This window comes from Protopterus annectens, chromosome 2.part2 (assembly GCF_019279795.1).
Source record: "Protopterus annectens isolate FY-2018-M chromosome 2.part2, PAN1.0, whole genome shotgun sequence".
In the NCBI taxonomy this organism is placed as follows: domain Eukaryota; kingdom Metazoa; phylum Chordata; order Ceratodontiformes; family Protopteridae; genus Protopterus; species Protopterus annectens.
Genome location: NC_056730.1, coordinates 984,954,296 through 984,975,659, shown reverse-complemented (window position 1 = coordinate 984,975,659; position 21,364 = coordinate 984,954,296). Strand labels below are relative to the sequence as shown.

General features: G+C 40.4%; 1 protein-coding gene across 3 annotated transcripts in view; it reads right to left on the bottom strand.

The window, feature by feature from the left end:
* Window positions 1-476: 476 nt before the first annotated feature.
* Window positions 477-21,364, bottom strand: part of EFNA5 (ephrin A5) — a 907,471-nt gene continuing 886,583 nt past the window's right edge. For all 3 annotated transcript variants that reach the window (XM_044064277.1, XM_044064276.1, XM_044064278.1), the window contains one exon: window positions 477-3,695. In XM_044064277.1, coding sequence (XP_043920212.1) covers window positions 3,571-3,695 — 125 coding nt within the window. In that variant the 3' untranslated portion in view covers window positions 477-3,570. The remainder of the gene's footprint in view (window positions 3,696-21,364) is intronic.

Sequence of the window (21,364 nt, the reverse complement as noted above, 5' to 3'; positions counted from 1 at the left end):
AATTGCTACAAATCCTCTAGGAAAGCCACAAAACCTTGTGCAAATAGTAGTTTTCAACCTATATTATATCAGTGCATGTAGTAAAACCTTGCCATAAAAACAACTCACATTAGCCTCTGCACAATACGTGCTGCTTTGAAGAGATTTTGCAACTCACTTCAACAAGACTCCTCAGTGCTGATGATTGGTAAACTTCTTCACAAATCTGAACTCTACATCAAACTTCACTTATGGAAGAACAGATTTTCCAACATCAGTTTTTTCACCAATGCACTATTCTGTGAGTCTGTATCACTTGTTAGAAAATAAAACCTACACAAAGTAAGAAGTCTTCATTGTTAAAACATTCTGTATCTATACTTAAAACATGTATTATTCCCAGCACTGTGAAGAGCTCCATTCCTGTCAAAAGCATGACAAAACAACCCCTAGTTAACACAGACTTCTTATAAAGAAAGGCACACCATATACAAAACTTTAAAATTATGACCACCTTTGTTTTTATTTATGTATGTATAGTTGCTCAGACACGTGTATATACAAATACAGACTTTTTTGTTATTTTTTTTCTTTTTGTTTACTGGTATAATGTAAGCAGGTCAAAACAGCACTCGATGAATAAGTGCAAAGAAACTGCAAAGCAGGGCAATACAAGCACAGGGATCACAGTGAGCTGGACTTCCATACCCAGACGTACACACAATGAGTGGCTTCAATGGGGTTTCAAGAGTAAGCGTGGAAAGCAGATTCTGAAGAATCATGGGGAATCTCCAGCATGCCAGCATTGATTAGACTGTACAGACAATGGCAGCGAGCCTACTGTGGGAAGATTTGTCTCATATCTGAGGAGCTAGCGGGGGAGTGCATGGGAAAACTCAGGGGAAAAAACAACTGCCCATTCAATGTTCAAAAGAACAGACAGGGTACATATGGAAACTGCAGAGCACCGATCTCCTCGGCATGAGAAGCAGGGGATGGGGCAACGGATCCATTTCTGAATGTCTGAAACTGAGAGAAGCACTTCTGTCCCACAAAAGAAAGGTGAAGTGCAGTTTTCAAATAAGTAATTACAATACAACTTTTTTTCTTCTTGTAATAAGCTGCTTACACATAAAAGGGAAATAACATTTGACAAAAAAGTTTACAAAACCAGTACTGACAAATGTTTTGGTTTGGAATCAAGTCCATGCGCATGCCACACATGAAACTGGCAAGACCTTCAGAGACGCATTTCATCAAAAGAAACTACATAAAACTCCTGGTGCCACCTACATTCAACGTGCTTTATATTTCAGAGCTCTGACACAGATTAGGAATTTCTTGTATCAAAACATGACCACCAGAGCTGCACTGTTCATTCTCACGAGATTCCAGTTAGAATGGACAAATATTTGTTGCAGGCAAGTTCTGTGGCACTTCGGAGTCATCGCCTTCATTGTAGTGCTTGCTGTACCTCAGACTCCAGCCCCAGTGACTCCTGATGCCTGAAATAAAAGCTTCTTCAGACTCTGTAGTATCCTAAAATTCTACTATACTCTGTTACAAAAGGCGTTAAGAATCAAATTAATACTTTAATATATCAAACACTATTTACAACATAGGCTGCTAATAATACAGAATTTAAAGCACACTGTCTCTTCATTCTTCTTTGCCCTCCAAGAAGGTACAATATGATGTACTAAACTGATGCTAAATGCTACTTTTGTCTAGTAAAGGATACACAGTATCCACAAAATGGACTGATCCTTATTTCCCCTGCTTTAGTTTTCTGAAAGTGTGGCTACCAGGAGTGCTACACTTCTGGCAGACAGAGCCAGGCTGAGAAAGCACAGGCAGAAAGACCACCCTTCCCAAAAATATAAAGTGGCTAATCTACCCGAGTGATCCATTTAATCCCAAATGAATCAGCTGCATTACTCTGCTGTATTTGATTAATTTATTTGCATAAATGCAGAATAATGAACATCCTCGTCTCCAGTACTTACTTCTGACAGAAGCATAGCTCCACTGGAAATTGAGAAATGCAACAGTTGTCTGTAGGATTCATGCTGTAATTCTGCAACAGGACCCTGGCCTGCCAAAACTAATAGCAAACCAAGAAAATGCATAAATGGTGCATTTGTTAAATGCAAACAAGTTTTGTGTAGTGATAACTTTATTCCTGCCATACTTTATCTACTACTTTTTATTGCTCTATGATAGTCGCATTCATTTTTTCCAGCAGGGTTTTTCTCATTACAGCTGTTTTGAGCTTCTGCTTTTCTGACAAATGTTGAACAAAAACTAGAGTGAGACTCTCTGCAAAGATTATTTGCCAGTACTGTAAACTTGGGAACACCCTCAAAATATCAGAAAATGTATGGTTCATGGCAGACTGAGTTTCTAGCTGAGATGTCTAATGGACAAGAAATCTGTAGATTAAAGCTAGGGAAGCTGGATCTTGACTATTTAAATGAGCTCTAATGAAAATTATTAGAAACATGCTGCAGTGACATCAGAGTTTTTGCAGCCTGATGTCATCAGCTAGCCCTCCTGGATACTGGGAGTAGCTTGCATGTTTTCATCTGAAAATTATCTTAATTCATCAGAGTCTTGAACTAGAATAAAGGCAAAATTACAAAATACATCCAAAGGGCAAAGAAAGAGGCAACTGACGGCTACTGACAGCATGGCAGCATACTTTGGCTACTAGCCCACTGTGCTAGGGAAGGACACTTCAGCCACAGAACAGCTTTCTGACTTCTGTACAATAAAATTACATAGCTGCTAAGATTTGAAACTGGCAAGGCTAAAGCTGCAGCCTTAATTTCAAAGCAAATATTTTTCTTTTTGTTCTAATCTTCAGATGTGCTCACCCTTTTAGCCTGTGACTTCTGTCAAGAACTCGTCTACACAGATTTCAACATTTGATTTAAGAAATGGTAACACTCACTATCAAAGTACAGATCATTTCACTCAACAGGCAAGGCTAAGTGATAAGACACATTTTGCAAGTCATTCAGAGGTACTGAGAGTTTCTCCCCTACTCCTCAGAACTTCTTCATTTAAATAACAATTAGAGGGACCATTGTACAGCTGTGTTAATAATTCCCCTCTAGTAGCAACGTGATACTTTATACAATCATCTTACAGTATGAAGAGAGAAGATATAAAGTTTGTTATTACAAGAACAGGCCACACCCGATCATTCATTTCAATCTCATTACACATGAAGGAGTGCATTTGATACTACAGTTCCTTGACTGCACTGTGATAAAAGGGCCACATGGAGATACGTTATAAGAGAATGCACAGGAAAATAAGAATCATCAGTGTCACAAATGTAATTTGGCATTAATCTGATTTTTTTGGAAAGTGGGAACATAAGTGTGTTGTCACTAAGGGGGATTACAGCCACAGGGACTGTCTTATTCCGTTTGTTTCCTTGTCATTTTCAGGCTGAAAATAAAGCAATTTGACATCTGCAAATAACCAATCAAATGTCCCCTTCTTAGGGTGAGCAGTTCAAGGGATCTTTGATGACACTAAGATCCAGCTGTCCTCAGCGAAAGGCTCCTTTGGTAGGTAGTGCTATAACGTTAGAAGAATAGCCAGTACAAAGAGCAGAGTTGTTAAAAGGTGACATGGTAGCCTTGGTCTTGGTGCTGCACTTTTGTCACTGTGTGATGGCTGAGCTGACTCCTGTTCTGTAGCATCTGTTCAGACAGAAAGAACGTGACAGTTAGGGCAACAGAAAGGATCGAGCCAAACATCTTCAATACCAGTACATACCTGAATACTGTAAGTGATATAACAAACCCTGCATCATTATCAATATCATACAGTTCTGAAAATCATGGTACTATTCTTGGAAAGCAAAATAATTATACTAGTATAATTTAAACAGAAATACAAAGACCATAGCAAAATTTTTCATTCAATACAAATTTAAAAAATGTCACGCTACGAGTTGCATTCAGTGCTGCTAATGGATTATTCATAGTAACAAATTTAATATTTCATTAAATGATGCTGTTATACAGCTGAATGTGTGCAAAGTTTATTTAATGAACATAAATGAAAGAAAGAATGATGAACAGTGTAAGCGTTAACTCAGAGCAGCAAGCACTCTGAACTGTTAAACAGATGTGAAACATATTGTATATACTATATACAGATAAAATAATTGCCAGTTATAAAATCATCCAACAAACAATGTAGTTCAACTGATATTCATTTAAATCAATAATAAATAATTGTATTCTGTGAAAATAAATACTTTTTAAGTACTATAAATATAGGCATTTATACAAAACATAAACACCACTCGATTTGTATGGCAGTGTTAGTAAGTTACAAGATAAACACAGTGTAAACAACAGCTCTGATAAAGATAACTTATTATATAAATAACATAGATGGATTAAAAAGGAATATGCTAGGTGAAGCCCAAAGCTACAGAGAAGGCATATGGACCAACATATTGTTTGTTTTTTTCCAAATCCAGCAACACTACATTACGACTTTCTACATATAATTGTCATAGACCATTTACGTTTCAGTTAATTAGCTCTTTGATTACTGGTTGTTTCTACAGAGCTACTTTCTTGACTTACCAGAGGTCGGTTCACTGATTGATTGTTTTTTGAAATGCTAGTGGTGGCTGTGCATTTCTACCTGTTCTGTTCACCCTCGTTGCACTCGGGCTCACTCCGCTCCCCTACCCTGCCCCCATTCCCACCCACCCCCACTTTCATTAGATTTATACCTATACAAACCACACCCACTATTCCTTCAACCTATCCTCCTCCATCTCTCCTGTTGTAGGACCCACCCCCCATTCCCCACCCTCTACACTGCATATTCACATCTGTACACCTTTCAAACTCATTCTAGCCCTCCACTCCCCACCCTTTACCTCAGCTTTCCAACATATCTACCAACCATGCATCCCTACTACTCCTTAACAGCCTATACTCTCCTACTGTACTTTCTCTACTCCACCTACAACTCTCCCTCTCTCTATACATACCACATTACACACTAACACCCTCCAACTCTCCCACTGACTTCCCACCACTGTCAATCCCACACTTAGACCACCATCAGCCCACAACTCTATAATAACTCTACCTCTCTCCTCACACCCTTCAAACACATTCAGACACACTATCCCAACCCCCATACTACAAGATTTACTAAGTTAATTAACAAGCTAAGAAATCTTCTATTGCACTCCTTGACTCAATTCAAACTCAAAGCTGACATTCATTCTAACCCAGGCCCATATAATAACTTATCAACCTGCCAAAACGCCTCCCCCCAGCCCTCCCAACAACTTTCCCCCAATCTACTTCACACTCTCATCCCTACCCCCCTCTCCCAGAAACCTCTTCCACTGACCTACTCTTTACCAATTTCAGTCTGTGCAGCCTCTTAAATAAAACTACAGAATTTCAATCAGCCTTAGACACCTACTTACCTGACATAGCTGTGATAACTGAAACCTAGTTAAAACCACACATTAAAGATAATGAAGTTATCACATCTGGCTATAACATCATTAGACAAGGACAGATTAGACAAACGAGGTGGTGAAGTTGCCATTATGTTTAAAGACACCCTCAAAATTGAACTACTTAGCTGTGCCTTACCAGATCTACCCAACTCTGAAATCCTAACAACTCGTCTCAAAATCAATCCCAACAAAAACATAATTATTATCGCCACCTATCTCTCTCCAGGCAATAATCTTCCTACCATTGAAAATCTATTGTCCTGGGCATCTAAAAACTTCAGCCAAGAAACTACAGTTCTTGGTGACTTCAATCTTGGTTGGCACTCCTGCTCATCTAGAATCCCCTCAAGCTTCATAAATGTCTTCAACTTCACTCAAACCATAACCTGTCCAACTCGCACAGACAAACATTCCAATAAGCAGTCTACACTAGATTGGATTCTGACTAACGGACCCAACATACACTACTTAGCAGGATGCCTACCAGACTCCCTTAGTGACCATTCACCAACCTTTCTTTACAGAAAACGCAAACACACTCAAAGTAATATATCCTACAAATACATCCATAGTACAAAAAATTTCTCCCCCTCTGCCTTTTAACCTATTTCTTCAACAATGTGACTGGTCACCGCTTAAACACCTACAACTAGACCTGGCTGTTCAATACTTTAACAACACCTACCTTAACATACTTAATAGTCTTGCTCCTACTAGAAAGATTCATACTACCTTGGCTATCAAATGACACCAAACTGCTACTTAAGCGTAGAGATAGGGCATGGTCAGCTGACCAGACTTCCAAAAATTCATCCAACCTCTTAGTATATAAACAGCTTTGAAATTTAGCTAAGAAACAAATCAAAAAGGACAAACAAACCTACTTCCAAACCAGTCAACAAAAACAACGAAACAACCCCCCAAAATTCTGGAAAAGCATCAACTATCTCCTTAGCCCTGGTCATACACTAACCCCTGCCCATGCTTCTAACAGAACTGACCCTATAGCGACTCAATTCAACTCCCACTTTATTAATTCCATAACCACGCTACTAGATATCCAGAGCACACAGCCACTTACCATTCCCACTCGTACTCCAGACAACCCCAACCCCCTCACTTTTAACCCCATCCAAACTGGCTACATAAAAAACTCCTATCCAAGCTAAAACCCTGATGTCTTGCTGCTGACCGACTTCCTAATGAATTGCTAAAGATTGGAGTGCCTTCTATCGCTAAAGATTGGAGTGCCTTCTATCACTTGCCCTATATCTATCTTGACAACTATTCCATTACAGAAGAGTACATCCCTGTTCTCTGGAAAGTATCACACATCATTCACCTACACAAAGGTGGTCCCTCCAGGGAACTAACCAACTATCATCCCATAGCCATCATCTCCCCCCTCGCAAATAGCTTAGAAAAATGCATCCACAAACAATGCCTCAACTACCACCTAAGTCACAACCTGCTATCTAGCTCTCAGCATGGCTTTCAACCTAAACATAGTACTAGCACAGCTCTAATATCTTTAACCAACACCATTAATCATCTCCTAGACAATGGTCACTCTGTCTCATCTTTCTCATTATGTCCAAAGCCTTTGACACTGTTTCTCACCAACTACTTCTAAAAAAATTTTCATCTTTTGGCCTCACTACTCCATCCCTTACCTGGTTTCATAGTTATCTTTCCAGTCAGCAACAAACAACTAACTGGGCAAACAGTCTCTTCCCTCTACTCCCCATCTCAGTCGGTGTACCCCAAGACTCCATTCTTGGTCCCCTCCTCTTTACCATATTTATTAATAACATCAGCTCAGCAACTCAACTGGCCCACACTGTCCAGTACGCCTATGACTCCATACCTATATGCTCAACCCCCTCACCACAAGAACTTCAAACAAAAATGCAAATCTCCTTTTAGGACATAGAAAAATACCTCTCAGAGCATCAACTCAAACTTAACCCAAACAAAATAAAGATTACTGTTGTAAAAAAAAATTACCCAAACCTGGTCAGTCCCCTCTCACAATCCTGTCCTCAAATGGAACCAAAATAGAGCCCACTAACCAGACTAAACTTCTAGAGGATAATCTAAAATTTGACAAGCATATTTCTCTGACCATCAAGAAAGTTCACGCCAAATTTGGCACCCTCTATAGGGCTAAACCATACCTTACTCAGAGTGCCAGATTAGCCACTGCTCAGTCACACCTGCTTTCCACCCTCCTATATGGATCTCAAATTTTCACAAAGGTATGTAAGACTGAGTTAAATAACCTAGAATCCTGTTACAATAAAATCGCCACATAGGTTCATAGGTTGGCACTAGGCTATCGGCTCTAGGGCCTATACAAGCCAAGCCATAACAATTCCCTGGCTATTTCTTCCCACACTATTTACTTCCCTAGACCCCTGTCTAGCAGGGCGACTGACGTGATCCCCGAGGTGAATTTCCTTTCTCCCATCGAATCATCAAGGTTCCTTTTGAAATGGGTCAAAGAGGCGCTCTGCTTGACATGTATGGGCAGTCTATTCCAGAGTCTGAGGAGTCTCTGGGTCAGGAACCTATCCCTCCAGCATGTTTTGTTTATTGTGATGACAAGATTTAGATCCTTGGAGTGTGTGGCTCTGAGGGATTGGGATTTCTTTAAGTGTAGCATGTCCAACAGCTCTGGGTTTGACATGGCCTTGTATGTTAAGCAGAGATCGCCTCAGAGTAGACGATATGCGACAGAGTATAGCTGGAGTTTTTTAAGGAGGTCAGCATAGGGCATCTGCTTTAGGCTTGTGATTCTTTTATTGAGGTATTTCTGCGGCCTTTCCAGTTGTTGCAGATGTCTTGAGAGGTACATACCAAATGGGGTGTTGTATTCTATAATGGGTCTAATGAGTGATGAGTACAGTGGGACACTGACCACCTTTTTTCTGGATGAAAAGCCCTTAGTGATGAGATGTGCCACATAGAAAGATTTCCTGACTGTTGTGGCGATGTGGTTATTGAAGATGAGACCACTGTCCACCTGTGCCCCTAAGTCTCTTAACACACTTTCGATGTTTAGTGCACTGCTACCTATGTGAGAATTCATGGGTACATGTTTTTTCCCAAAGGGGATAACTATACATTTTTTGGCATTGAGCTTGAGCCCATGGCTCTGGTACCAAGTATCTGTTTCTGTAAGGCCCTTTTGTACAGTATTCACATCATTTGGGGATTCAATAATGGCTCCCATTTTGCAGTCATCTACGAACTTTGTTAGCCAGAGTCCCTTAGTGTTGGCCTGTACTTCAGAGAAGTAGATGCCAAACAAGAGAGATCCCAGGACTGAACCCTGAGGTACTCCACTTGTCACTTGTCTGGAGCTGGATTTGGAGTCAGCTACTTTTTACAGTGTGGATTCTGTCATTAAGCCAGTTGACAACCCATCGAGTGATGTAGGGATTGATATCCAACTTAGTAAGTTTATCTATGAATCCAGAGTGGGGGATGGTGTTAAAGGCCTTGACGAGGTCCAGATAGGCTGTGTGGACTGCCTTACCCTCGTTCACGGCTTTGGAGACTGATTCGAAGAAGTCAATAAGGTTCAGGAGACAAGATCGGCCCTTCACGAATCCAAGCTGGGTGGGGTCCAGTGTTTTAAGGTTGCCAATGTCTTTGTTTATAAGTTCCATGATAATACCTTCTATGGCCTTGCAGATCAGGCTCATCAGACTGATGGGGTGGTAGTTCCCAGGATCCAAGGTGGATCCCCCCTTGTGGAGTGGGATAACTGTAGCTGTGCACCACTCAGTGGGCACGAAGCCTGAGGTAAGGGTATGATTAAACATGACACTTAGGTGAGGTGCCAGTTCATTTTGTAGTTCATGTAGTACACAGCCCGGGATGTCATCTGGTCCCATGGATGCTGTATTCTTAGCTTTGGAGAGTGCATTTTTTACCTGTGTGGCCATTATTACCAGAATTTGGCACTCTTCCAGTATTGAGTTGGGCCATTTAGGGGGTGAGAGGGGGGGTGAAGTTGGGTCCTGCATCGGTTGCTGTCCCTTCTTCCATGACGTCAGGTTATCAGGGGTATAAAACATGCAGCCGACACCATTACATCAGTTTTTCTTGCCCCAGATGTCAGGTGCCCCCCAAATGGGGAGCCAAATATTTAAGTAATTAAAAATACAAAAATATACCTCCAAACAAAAGCAAATACACCAAAAAGGCTTTTAAGCATAGTAAAGAAAAGAAGAGGTATAGTAAGAGGAAAAACAGGGGGTTGGAGGGAGGGTAACCAGGACTGCAACAGTGAATACACTTAAACATCTACATTTATGGTAAGTGTAGACAACTGTACTATATTCTTCGTGTTTCACTGTTGCAGTCATTACATTTGGGTAGATTCCCAAAGCTATGGTTGGGAGGATGGATTTATACAGCATTAGGACCAGCTATAAGGCCCTGCAGGACAGCAGAGGCAAAGCCAGCTCTGGATTTAGAGAAGAAAGGTAAATTGTAATGTTTGGTGAAAGTATGAACTGAGCTCCAGGTAGCAGCTTCTAGAATGTCTCTGGTAGGAATACCTCTGAGAAAGGCTGTAGAAGTAGATGCAGCCCTGGTGGAATGAGATCTGATCCCCTGGGGGATAGTTTTACCATGGTGCATATAGCAGAAATGAATACAATAGCTTATCCATTTGGAAATAGTCTGCTTTGAAATAGCCTTTCCCTCTGCCCCTGTAGCAAATGCCACCAGTAGTTGTTCAGATTTTCTTTGAGATTTTGTCCTGTTTAAGTAAAATCTAAGTTGTCTGTGTACATCCAATGAATGCAAAATCCATTCCCCCTTGTTCTGTGGATTGGGAAAGAAGGTTGGCAAATGAATGGTCTGATTAAGAGCCACACTGGATACCACCTTAGGCATGAAGGATAGATTGGTCCTGAGAGACACCCTGTCCGCATGAAAAATAATGAAAGGCTCCACTGCCATAAGAGCCTGTAATTTGGAAATCCTTCCAGCTGAAGTGACTGCTAAAAGGAAAGCTGTTTTCCAGGAGAGAAAATTTAAGTCTGCAGTAGCAGCTGGCTCGAAAGGAGGGAGAGTGAGTTTTTCCAATACAAAATTGAGGTACTAGGCAGGGGTTGGAGCTCTCATGGGTGGTCTTAAGTTTTTGGCCCCTCTGAGATACTGCTTTAGCAGAGGATGTGAGAAGAGGGGAGGTTCTGTGTTGTAATGAGCTGAAATGGCTGAGGCATGGATTTCTATGGAAGAAAAGGACAGGCCCTTGTGAAGCATCTCAGTTAAATATTGTAAAATCTGAGGAATACTGGGCACTGTTGTGCTTATCCCTTGTGATTGATTCCAGGCACCGAATCTTTTCCATTTATCAGCATAAGATTTTCTAGTACTAGGCCTTCTTGCCTCCAAAATGACATCCATCACAGGTTTGCTGAGGGATGCCAAGGGTGAATTTAGGTGATTAGCCACGCTGCAAGATTCAAAGTTTGGAGCTGAGTGTGCAGAATCTGGTTGTTCTGCTGAGACAGTAAGTAAGGTGTCTGAGGCAGGTGCCATGGTGGAAGGTGTGACACATTGCGCAGGAGTGGGTACCAGTGTTGGTGAGGCCAGTCTGGTGCAATCAAAATCATTTTTGGCTTGTCCTGTTTTACTTTTAGTAGAACTTTGGAGAGCAGAGGCAGAGGGGGAAAGGCATAGACTGATAGGTTTTTCTAGCTGAATGATAGAGCATCCACTTTCCAGGCTTTTTTGTGATGAGTTCTTGTGCAGAATTTGTCCAACTGATAGTTCTGGGGTGAGGCAAAAACATCTATGTCTGGACTCCCCCATTTGCATGTCAACATGTTGAAAATCCGTGGTTCCATTTTCCATTCGTGTGGGTCCATGAGATTTCTGCTTAGTTCATCTGCCAGAGTATTCAGCTTTCCTGGCAGGAATTGGGCTTGTAGTTGCACTTGATAGGTCAAGGCCTTGTTCCACAATTCCATGGCTAGTCTGCAAAGGGGATAGGAGTGTGTACCCCCCTGCTTGTTTATGTACTACATAACTGTGTTGTTGTCTGTCTTTATCATTAATTGTCCTGGATGAAGGTAGTCCCTGAAGGCTGTCAGTGCATTCTGTACTGCTAGCAACTCTTTTTGACTGATATGAAGGTGCATTTGATTTGGGCTCCATTTGCCCTGAATGCACTTCCCTGCCGGATAAGCCCCCCAAGCATAGTCTGATGCATCTGTAGTTAGGATTTGGGTGGCAGGGGGTGGAGTGAATGGCAGTCCCTTGTTTTGGTGGCAGGCCTCTGCCCACCATAGGAACTCTAGTTGTAGGCAAGGTATGATAGGAATCATTGTTTCCAGGCTGTGACAATGTTGACTCCATAAACTCTTTAAGTACCACTGTTTCCTCATATGCAGTCTTGTATATGGAATTAGAAGAATGGAGGAGGCTATGAACTCCAAGGCTTGCAGAATTTGTCTTGCAGATAGCAGGGTTTTTGTGGCCACCTGTTTGAAGTAAGTTACCAAATGAATTTGCTTTTCTGGCATAAGGTAAGCCATCTGGTCAGTTGTATTCAAGCTTGCACTGAGGAATGTAATTTTTTGAGAGGGTACCAGTTGTGATTTATTTTTGTTTATGGTGTACCCTAGACAAGTTAGAACCTTTTTTACAAACGCCAGATGTTTTTGAAGAATGTCCCTGTTTTCTGCTTGAATTAGACAATCGTCCAGGTATGGATATATTTGAATATTTCTTTGCCTGCAAAATGCAATTACTGGAGCCAGGCACTTTGTGAAGACCCTGGGTGCAGTAGATAAGCCAAATGGCAGTGCAGAGAACTGGTAATGCAAATAACCTGCTTTGAAGTGGAGGTGTCTTCTGCAAGATTCCCTGATTGGGATATGCAGGTAAACCTCTTTTAAGTCTAGAGTTACCAACCAGGCATCTTTGCCTAGCATAGGAAGTAAATGTTGAAGAGTCAGCGTCTTAAATTTTGGAATGTCCAGAAATGTGTTTAGAGTAGATAAGTCCAGAATTGGATGCCATGACTTGTCTTTTCTGGGTACCAGAAAAAGTCTTGAATAGAAACCCTGTCCCTTTTCCTCTTCTGGGACTGGTTGAATAGCTCCCATGTCCATGAGAGACAGTACTTGTTTCTGGGTCTCTGCCCACTGATTTTGGGGCAGGTCTGGCCATCCGTTTTGGATTGGCAACGTGTGGAAATGAAATCTGTATCCCTGGGATACTATATTTAAAACCCATTTGTCCTGGGTTATAAGTTGCCAGTTTCTTACATGAAGCGCCAGTTTTCCCCCCAAAGGGGCGGCTGAAAGGTAACTGCTTGGTAAGTGTAGAGGGAAGTCATTGAGACTGCTTACTATAGGGAGGTGCCTTGTTGTTTCCAGATTTGGAGGAGGAGGCACCCCATTGTTTTGTTCTAAAAGTCCCTTGTGACTGAAACCTGGAGCCTTTGGAATGTCTGGGTTTGACTTGAGTGGCTCTCGAAGGAACTGGAAAGGGGCAGTTCTTAGTAGGCCAGTGCCTACTAAATCTTGGAGGTTGCACTTGTAAGAAATCTTTTACAGTTTGCATAGATTTAACCTTATCTTCCATCTTTTTTAAAACTTCTTCAGCCTTATTACCAAAGAGACGGTCCTGTTGTAAAGCAGCATCCAACAATTTTGCTTTAACATGATCAGGCAGAGTTTGCTCTTTGAGCCAAGCATGCCTTCTTAGCACAGAGACAGTTACAGCAGTCCTGCAGGAGCCCCCCAAAGAATCAAAACCACATTGCAAAGTATGTTTTCCAATTTGTTCAGCTGAATGCAATAAATCCTGTAAATCTTTATTTTCCACACAGTCAGAAATTAACATCATTTTCTGTTTAAGCAGTCCCATGATATGCTGCTGGTATTTAAGCATATGAAATTGACAGTTTAAAGCCCTGATTGCCAAGGTTGCAGAAGTGTAAACCTTCTTATCCCATCTATCCAGCGCCCTGGAATCTCTATCAGAAGGGGTAGGATTTTTAGCAGTAGAGGCCTGAATGCCCTTGGGACCCTGAGAAATGGTTTCAGGATCTGCAATAGGATTTTTGAAAAGGAATTTGTGGGAGTCAGGAACCCTGTAGTATCTGTCTGGATTACAAGTAGCCGGAGGCAGAGAATCAGGACCTGTACTAGATTCTGAAGAAACATCATCAGCAATGTTTAGGACAGGAGGTATAGCCAAAGGCCTATGTTGAAGAAGAAGAAGACAAAGAAGAAGAAAATCCCTAAGTCTCTCTTTAGATTCAGAGAAATCCTGACTTTCCCAGCGGAAATGTTCCCATAAGGTATGTAAAGCTTCCCCAAAAGAAAAATCCTCAGAGGGAGAAGCAGACGGAATGGAATCTTCTGCATCAGAGTCCTCAAAAGTAGGTCTAGACAAATCCTGTTCATTAGAAGAGTCAGAAGAAGCAGAATCCTGTTCAGAAGATTCATAATCAATGTCTTGCCTAGGCCTCTTAGAAGGGAGGGGTTGGCTACCCCTGATCAGAGTAATTAAATCTTCAGCCATTTTGATCATTTGTTTTTTTAGGCATAGGGGCCTGCACATGTGGCCCAGGCATCGGTTTTTTAGACAACTTAGATTTTGGCCTTAGTTTTGAAGATGGCGTCGGTCTAATATACAAATCTGTAGGCCTGAAAACACCCGCAGAAGCCGGTGCCTGCACAGCGGCTCTGGACCCATCTAAGGTAGAGACATCCATGGGTTCCATAATTGAAGCATCTCGCAGCATACCAGACTCCGAATGGGTCTCAGTAGAGGCCTGTGAATCAGAAGTTGCGGGTATCAGGGACTGTGAAAGTGCCTCACTGAGTACTGGCAAACTGGTGACTGGCTTAGGAGAAGCATCGTCATCAGTTCTGGACCTCGACAGTCTGTCTCTGTTTTTTTCTGTGCATTTTTTAGGTATTCCGGTAGTCAGATTGCTAACCAACGACATTTCTGGATAATTAAAGCGTGATCCAAAATATTTAGAAGCAAAAATATACCGATGTTTAATAGTGCGTTGATTAAAATTAGCTCAAAACTGACAGCAAGGTATGTTGTGGTCAGGGCCTAGGCAAGGAATACAGTACAAATGAAAATCCTTATGAGGTATTTGCTTCCCACAAGTAATGCAATTATTAACTTATACTGACATCGGTAAGGAGCAAGAAAAAGTTTCTCCAAAAGGGTACTTAGCTTTTTAGTTGAAGACTTCGGTTCTGAAACTCAAAAACGAAAATTTCAGGAGTTGGCTGACCGGCACTTATGAACTGCTTCTGCTTCGGGCACCGTGCAGCAAAAAAGACTGATGTAATGGCATCGGCTGCATGTTTTATACCCCTGACGACCTGACGTCATGGAAGAAGGGACAGCAACCGACGCAGGACCCAAGACTTTGTTAATCAGGCCGACTGAGGGCAACCTGCCAGCAGATTACCCAAATGTAATGACTGCAACAGTGAAACACGAAGAACATATAGCATTACTTATTTCAGTTTAAATGAATGACACTGCAAAATAAACCTTCATGGTACCTCTGCTTATGACAGCTTTGTGGGTTATGTCATTATTTTTCTTGACATTCTTTCAAAAAGTTCAACTAGATACATCCATGATAATAAAGACATTTCTTAGAAATCTGCACATTCCTTCAGACAGATGGAATAACGTTTCCACAGTCTGGGGAAGGGTAAGACAAAGCATGGAACAAAAGGAGTACGGTTAGTTCTCAAGAGAGTTAATAAGTTATGCCAGATGGTAGGCAGGTTTAGTAATAGCATCTCATATTTTTCCTTAAAATTAAACGAGTTTCATGATGCATTCTAACATGCACCCTGACACTTTTTATGCACTGTAGCCACTTGGATTTGTGGGCATGAATATAACCATAATCTTTATATTTCCACAAAGTGGATAATAGCAAATTTGCCAAACACTGAAAGTCCCATCACCGTTAACCATATCCCAAATTGTCTTCTCAAAGATTTCTGTTCACTTTAAAAGTGCCTTTTAAATTATACAATACTTAGGGCTGGTGTTGGGGGTAAACAATTCAATTGGCAAGGACCCTAACCCTCTTGGAGGCACTCAAGTACTAGAAAAAATAACTAGTGGATACCAACTATGCTTCTTAATAAAACACAAAGTAGGTAGCCAGAAACGACAGTTGTCCAGTTACATTAAAACACATTTTTCCGGTTGTCTGGACTTGCAGATACTTAGGAAACATCAATAGGAGTGTTTTCAACATTTCAATATGTTGCTTTATTAAGAGCATATAAGGACTCTGTTTTTTGGAATCATGGTGCACTGTTAAGGGTTATCTCGCTCTCTCGATATATATGCATATATATTTTTTTCATATGCACACACACAGGGATATAGTACTAATAATCACATGTACAAATTGCTGATTCAAACTTAAACTAAACAAAAAAATCTAACAAATTTAGTCAAAAAATCTATTCCATTGACCAATAGACCATATAAAACCAATCAGAAAGGGAAAACATTTTTTAAAACATTAAGTATCATGCATAAATTGGGATAGGGTTAAGGTCAGCACACTTGAATACAGTGGTATGGGAGGTGAAATGTGTTACCTCTATCCCTAGCCCTAATTCCAACCCTGCACATCAGGATACTAACTACCCTTTCCATAACAGCACCACTACATGTGACAGACACAAGAACACATACTTCCATCACACCAGTGCCAACACAGCATATACAATACAGTTATGTAATTAAACTTAGTAGATGTTTAAATGATCACTGCTGCAGTAACCTTAGCTATATGCATTATATCCTGCTAAGACTATAACAGCTGGCCTGCTTCAGCTTTCAGAGAACTTTCCATGTGCCCAAACTATCAGTCAGGTTCAAAATGAGCTGCCTTAGCAGTCAGGTTTGGGAATCAAAACCTTCAGAGCTTTCATGCCAATAGAGGGAGAGAGGCTGCATGACCTCAGAAAAAAGGTGCAAAAAACATATTAAGATTGTATCACTAAGGAAGTCAGCTGCAGTTGTTTTGGGTCAGGATGTATCAAATGCCCCTTGTCACCTCAGTATAGATCCAGTCTGTGAGGAAGCTTGCGGTAACCGTCCCTGACTATTTCCAAAACAAGGGAGGCTACTGCTGCTTGGACCAGAAGGGAGTCACCACAATGATCTTTGGACAGTCCCTCTGATTCTTCAGAATGACACTGAATATTAGTGGAAAGGGTGGAAAAGCAAACAGGAATATTCCTGTCCAATGGAAAGAAAAAAAAGCATCTGTCTTTCAGGCCTACTTGTATAGAATAAAATAAATGAAGAAATACCAAACCAACAGGCTAAAATCCAGGAACTTTAATAGATGTATCCAAAAGAGTGGTAAGCGCTTTCACAGTGACCACACCGCTTCATCAGACAACATAAACTAAGAAATACAAGTCTTTTATACAAAGTGTGACCAATAAAAAGCTCTTAATTATGATGCCATCAAAAAGTTACAAATTTGCTTTACTACTTGTATAGAATCCTTGAGCAGAATTCTTCCAATTGATTGTTGTGTTTGGAGGCAACATGATCTACTTGAGATGTTTTCCAATGCTGGATTCATTCTTGGAAGACGCCCATGATTCAATATCCATTCATGAGGTTCTGTCTTTGTCCTGCTCAACTTGTCTGTCACACAATTTTGCTCTGGCAGTATGTAAGATGGACACAGGTGGACATTGTGCTGTAAAGGGAAAATCCCAAGCTACCATGGCTAATCTGCATAGATAGCTTCTGGTTGCTCCTCCTTGCTTATTTATGTTACCACATCACTTTGGTGTTGTCTGTAAGCACTTGCAGAGGTCCTGGGGACCATACACGATTTAGAGAGTTGAGAGCATTTATAAGTACCAAAATCTCTTTTATGTTTACGTGTTTTGGTCTGTGTTTTCTGTTGCAAAACCCTGCACTTTTATCTTCATAGACACTGCTCCCCAAATAAAGTCTGAGGTGTGTATTGTGGCAGACTGCGCTGGAGCTGAGAGGGAGAATGGGAGACTTGGATTCTGTCAGACATTGTTGTCTTCACCACAAAATCTTACTTTTCATAAACCTCAAAACTGGAATCTGGAAAGTCAGGGGATGTTGATGTTGGGACCATACAGACTTCAGGTATCACTCTGTCTTGCAAGAGGGATCCTGAAAATTACAGAAGGCATGAGACCTAAAATAATGTGAAATTTAGTCTGAGTGAAAAAACTCAGGAAAAGATCTAGATACAGATCTACTTTTTCATGTGGAAGAAAAGCACTTTGAACTGAGATGTCCACGCAGCATCCCAGGAAAACAATTCTGTGGGAAGGAGTCAAACAAGACTTTTCTAAGTCCCCCTGGAACTCGAGTATGTTTAGGAGATCTCTTATACAGGTGAGAGATTCCTGACACTGAAAAAGATTCTGCAAAGATAAGCAAGTCATCTAAATACAACAAAATATGAATGCCTTACTGTCTAGAGTAGGCTTTCACAGGAAATTGACTCTTTGGGAATACCCTTATTAGAGTATTAGATAGACCAAAGGATAATGTGATACAGGCACAGAAAATTTCAAAAAAAGTGTGAAATCTGGTTCTACAGGAATATGATAATACGCGTCTTTTAAATCTAATGTCACCAGAAAACATGAATGGGGAATAATAACTTGTGAAGAGATAACATTTTGAACTTCGGTATTAGCACAAACAAGTTTGGAAAGGAATTATCCTGAACTGGTCACCAAGAATCTTCCTTCTTTGGCACCAGAAACACTCTTGAATAAAACCTGTATCCTCCTGGAGGAGGGACTGTCTCATTTACCTCTTGAGAAAGCAGATGATGAATGATTGTAGGGAAAAGAGAGATTTGTTCTGGGGAATGGGGGAATCCCACAAAATGGAGGGGAGACACTCACTGCAATCTCTAACCATGATGGATTACTTTCAGACTCCATCTGTCAGAGACTATCTGTTGCCAAAGAGAGAAATGGAGGTTCAAGCTTTCTGGAAGGATAATGGGTTTGTCAGGTTGGGAGGGGAGGAGATGAGAGCACTGGATATAATCATTCAGACTCAATTTCCTTTTTTTTGGGGGGGGGCATCCTGACATTGCTTTTTAAATGTTTGCTTAGAAGCAGCTTGCTGGGTCTGTTTGCTTTGCTTCTTAAAGATAGGCTGAAAAATCTGAGAGATCCCTTGAATCAGCTTACCCACACCTGTTAACCTGGAGACACTGAAAATAAGGCCCTTCAAAAACAGGAACATCCAGTTAAAAATCTGGACATATAATCAGCATAAACTCTGAATACCATATAGCACATATCTCTTTCCACTTCCAGCAGTAATGTGAAACACTACTCAGAAACACATATTTAAAAACAGAGTGACAAAATGATGGAAAATATGAACACATTATCAAAAAGACAGTGTAAAATCTGTAGACTTTAATGAAATGTATCTCAAAATTCTACCATACGAGATAATTTATTTTTTGCATCAGAAAAAGCGGACTGTAAGACATGCGTCCTCTTTTTCTAAATTGTTTTTGACACTAATATGTTGGTCATGTAGTACGGTTTTCTACATACTAGACAGGTGTGAAATAATCATGTGATGAGAGGGGATTCAAAAAATTGTGTGAAGGGGTAAATTAAGCCTAAAATTAGGGGCATGTCTCCAAAAATAGGGCCTTTAAATCAGTTGTGAAATATGAAAATTCCACTAAAATAGGGGCATTTGAGAGGTCTGAGCTTACTTTTCTCATAACACTTTTAAGGACCACTACAGATTCCCCCAAAACTAAATCTCTATTCGAGGTACAAATACAGTTTTCATTTCTGACATGGAAGGTTTTGAAAATGCAACAAAGTAAACCTCCTCATTACAGTTCCAGTGTCAGCAGCCCTGGAATTTACATTAGGAGCAATGTAATCACATCTCAAACAATGTGTAGCCACTTGAGAGACAGAAACAATCAAATTACATATAGAATATTTATAGAAGAGGAAAAACTGATGCCAAAATATTCCTCACATTCTCAAAGGAGGCAAGCATAAAATTTAATATATAAGCTTAACAGGTGAAAATTCTAAAAACAAGTTTTGCTGAAGAATACATTTTTTCCCCCAAGTCTATCAAAAGCTTTTCAATTCTTGTCAGAAGGAGAGGGAGTTTAACAGTAGTTGGGTTCGTTAAAGTAATAGCTGCTGGGTGTCATATGGGACGAGTGCATAAAAACTCATAAAATTAAGGAAGTTTAAACAATATATTTGCTTTCTTGAGGGCAGCAGGCTAAGCTATCAGACTGTGACAAAACATCCTCCAGTGCTTAAAGTATTGGATGAATTGAATAGGTTGTTAAATCCAGTTGCCGTAAATCATAACACTTTTTATTGACTGGAAAATCATTATGTTCCCACTGAAAAAATTAATTTTTTTAAATATTTTCAGTGAAAGAGAATACTTCAAAGGGACTTGCCAAAGCCACACTTTACTCAGAATCTAAATCAGACATCTGATGAGACAAAACAGAATCTCTCTCTCTTCACACTCATTTTGTGGTTCAGACAACTGAACCTCTACAGCATTATGAAGAATCTATTTTTCTTTTACCAAAAATGGTTACAACAGCCATGAACTAAAAACCTTTGTAAGTCCAATAAATCAAAGCGAATCAGACAGGAGAAGATATGTGTCTTAGTTTTTGACAGGAATTTCTGAAGAAACAGACCAACTTTTGCCAGGGACAAACTTCCCTAGGCATAGTCATAGCAGTCTGGCTAGGTAGAGTAGCATTCCTTGCCGTTTCTCCCAGGATAGAAAAAAGTGACTTTCCCTTGGCCATCACAGATACTCTTAACAGTTGCACAGGATGTGTCTAACTCCTGGTCCTTATGGGACTACACCAGAAGGAGTCAGGGGGAAAAATGTGAATGGTCTGAGGAATCAGTAAGGGCCACAGCAGTCACTCATCTGTGGTTCAGGCACTTTACCAGCCTGCCATGGTAGCAAAGGATTTTTAGTAAGTTTCTTCTTTTTGTGGCTGGAAGAAGGAAGAACCAAGAAACCTGTAGGTTGTTCCATGATTAAGATGAAAAAGATGCCTGATTCCCATGGAAGCCTGGCATCAATCATTGGTCAAACAGACATGTTCAGAAAAAGTACCTTTACCCCCATAAAAACACAGGAAAAAAACATTTTAAAAATTTACCTTAGCCTTCAAAATTGAAACAGAGTATAAAGGATAAAATCACTTTAACTATCTTATCCTGAACATTCGACCATCTACTTCCTTAACTGAACAAACTTCTTGAAACTTCAACAAGGCTTCTTTATTCCTCCCACAGGGAGGGCATTAGGGAGACAGCCTGCCATCTCCAAAAGAAAGATAACACAGTTACCACAGAAAAAAAATTGCTTTAAATAACACAATTACCACAGAAAAAGTAGTTTTAAATTAATTTTAACAAGTTTTAACCACAAAAGCAAAAAAAGGAAAGCATTTAAAAGTAATTAAGAGTAATCTAACCATCATTAAAACACTTTTTCCTAGCTTTAAAATTATTCGTTTAAAGAAAAGATACAACTTCAGTTAAAAAAAAGAAAAGTGTGAGCTTTTTTCTCAAAGGGAACTTATCAGCTCAGCAATGGAACAGTATTAGCTGACTTTAAATCACTGAAAGCCTGCAAAAGGTGCACTCTTCAGCAGCAGTAAAGCTTTGAAGGGCTTAGTATCCAAACCTGACTTTTCAGTCAGGTGAATTCAAACTGACTGATGGTTTGTGTGAGTGGAAGGGGCCCTGAAAGCTTTGGAAACTGGTT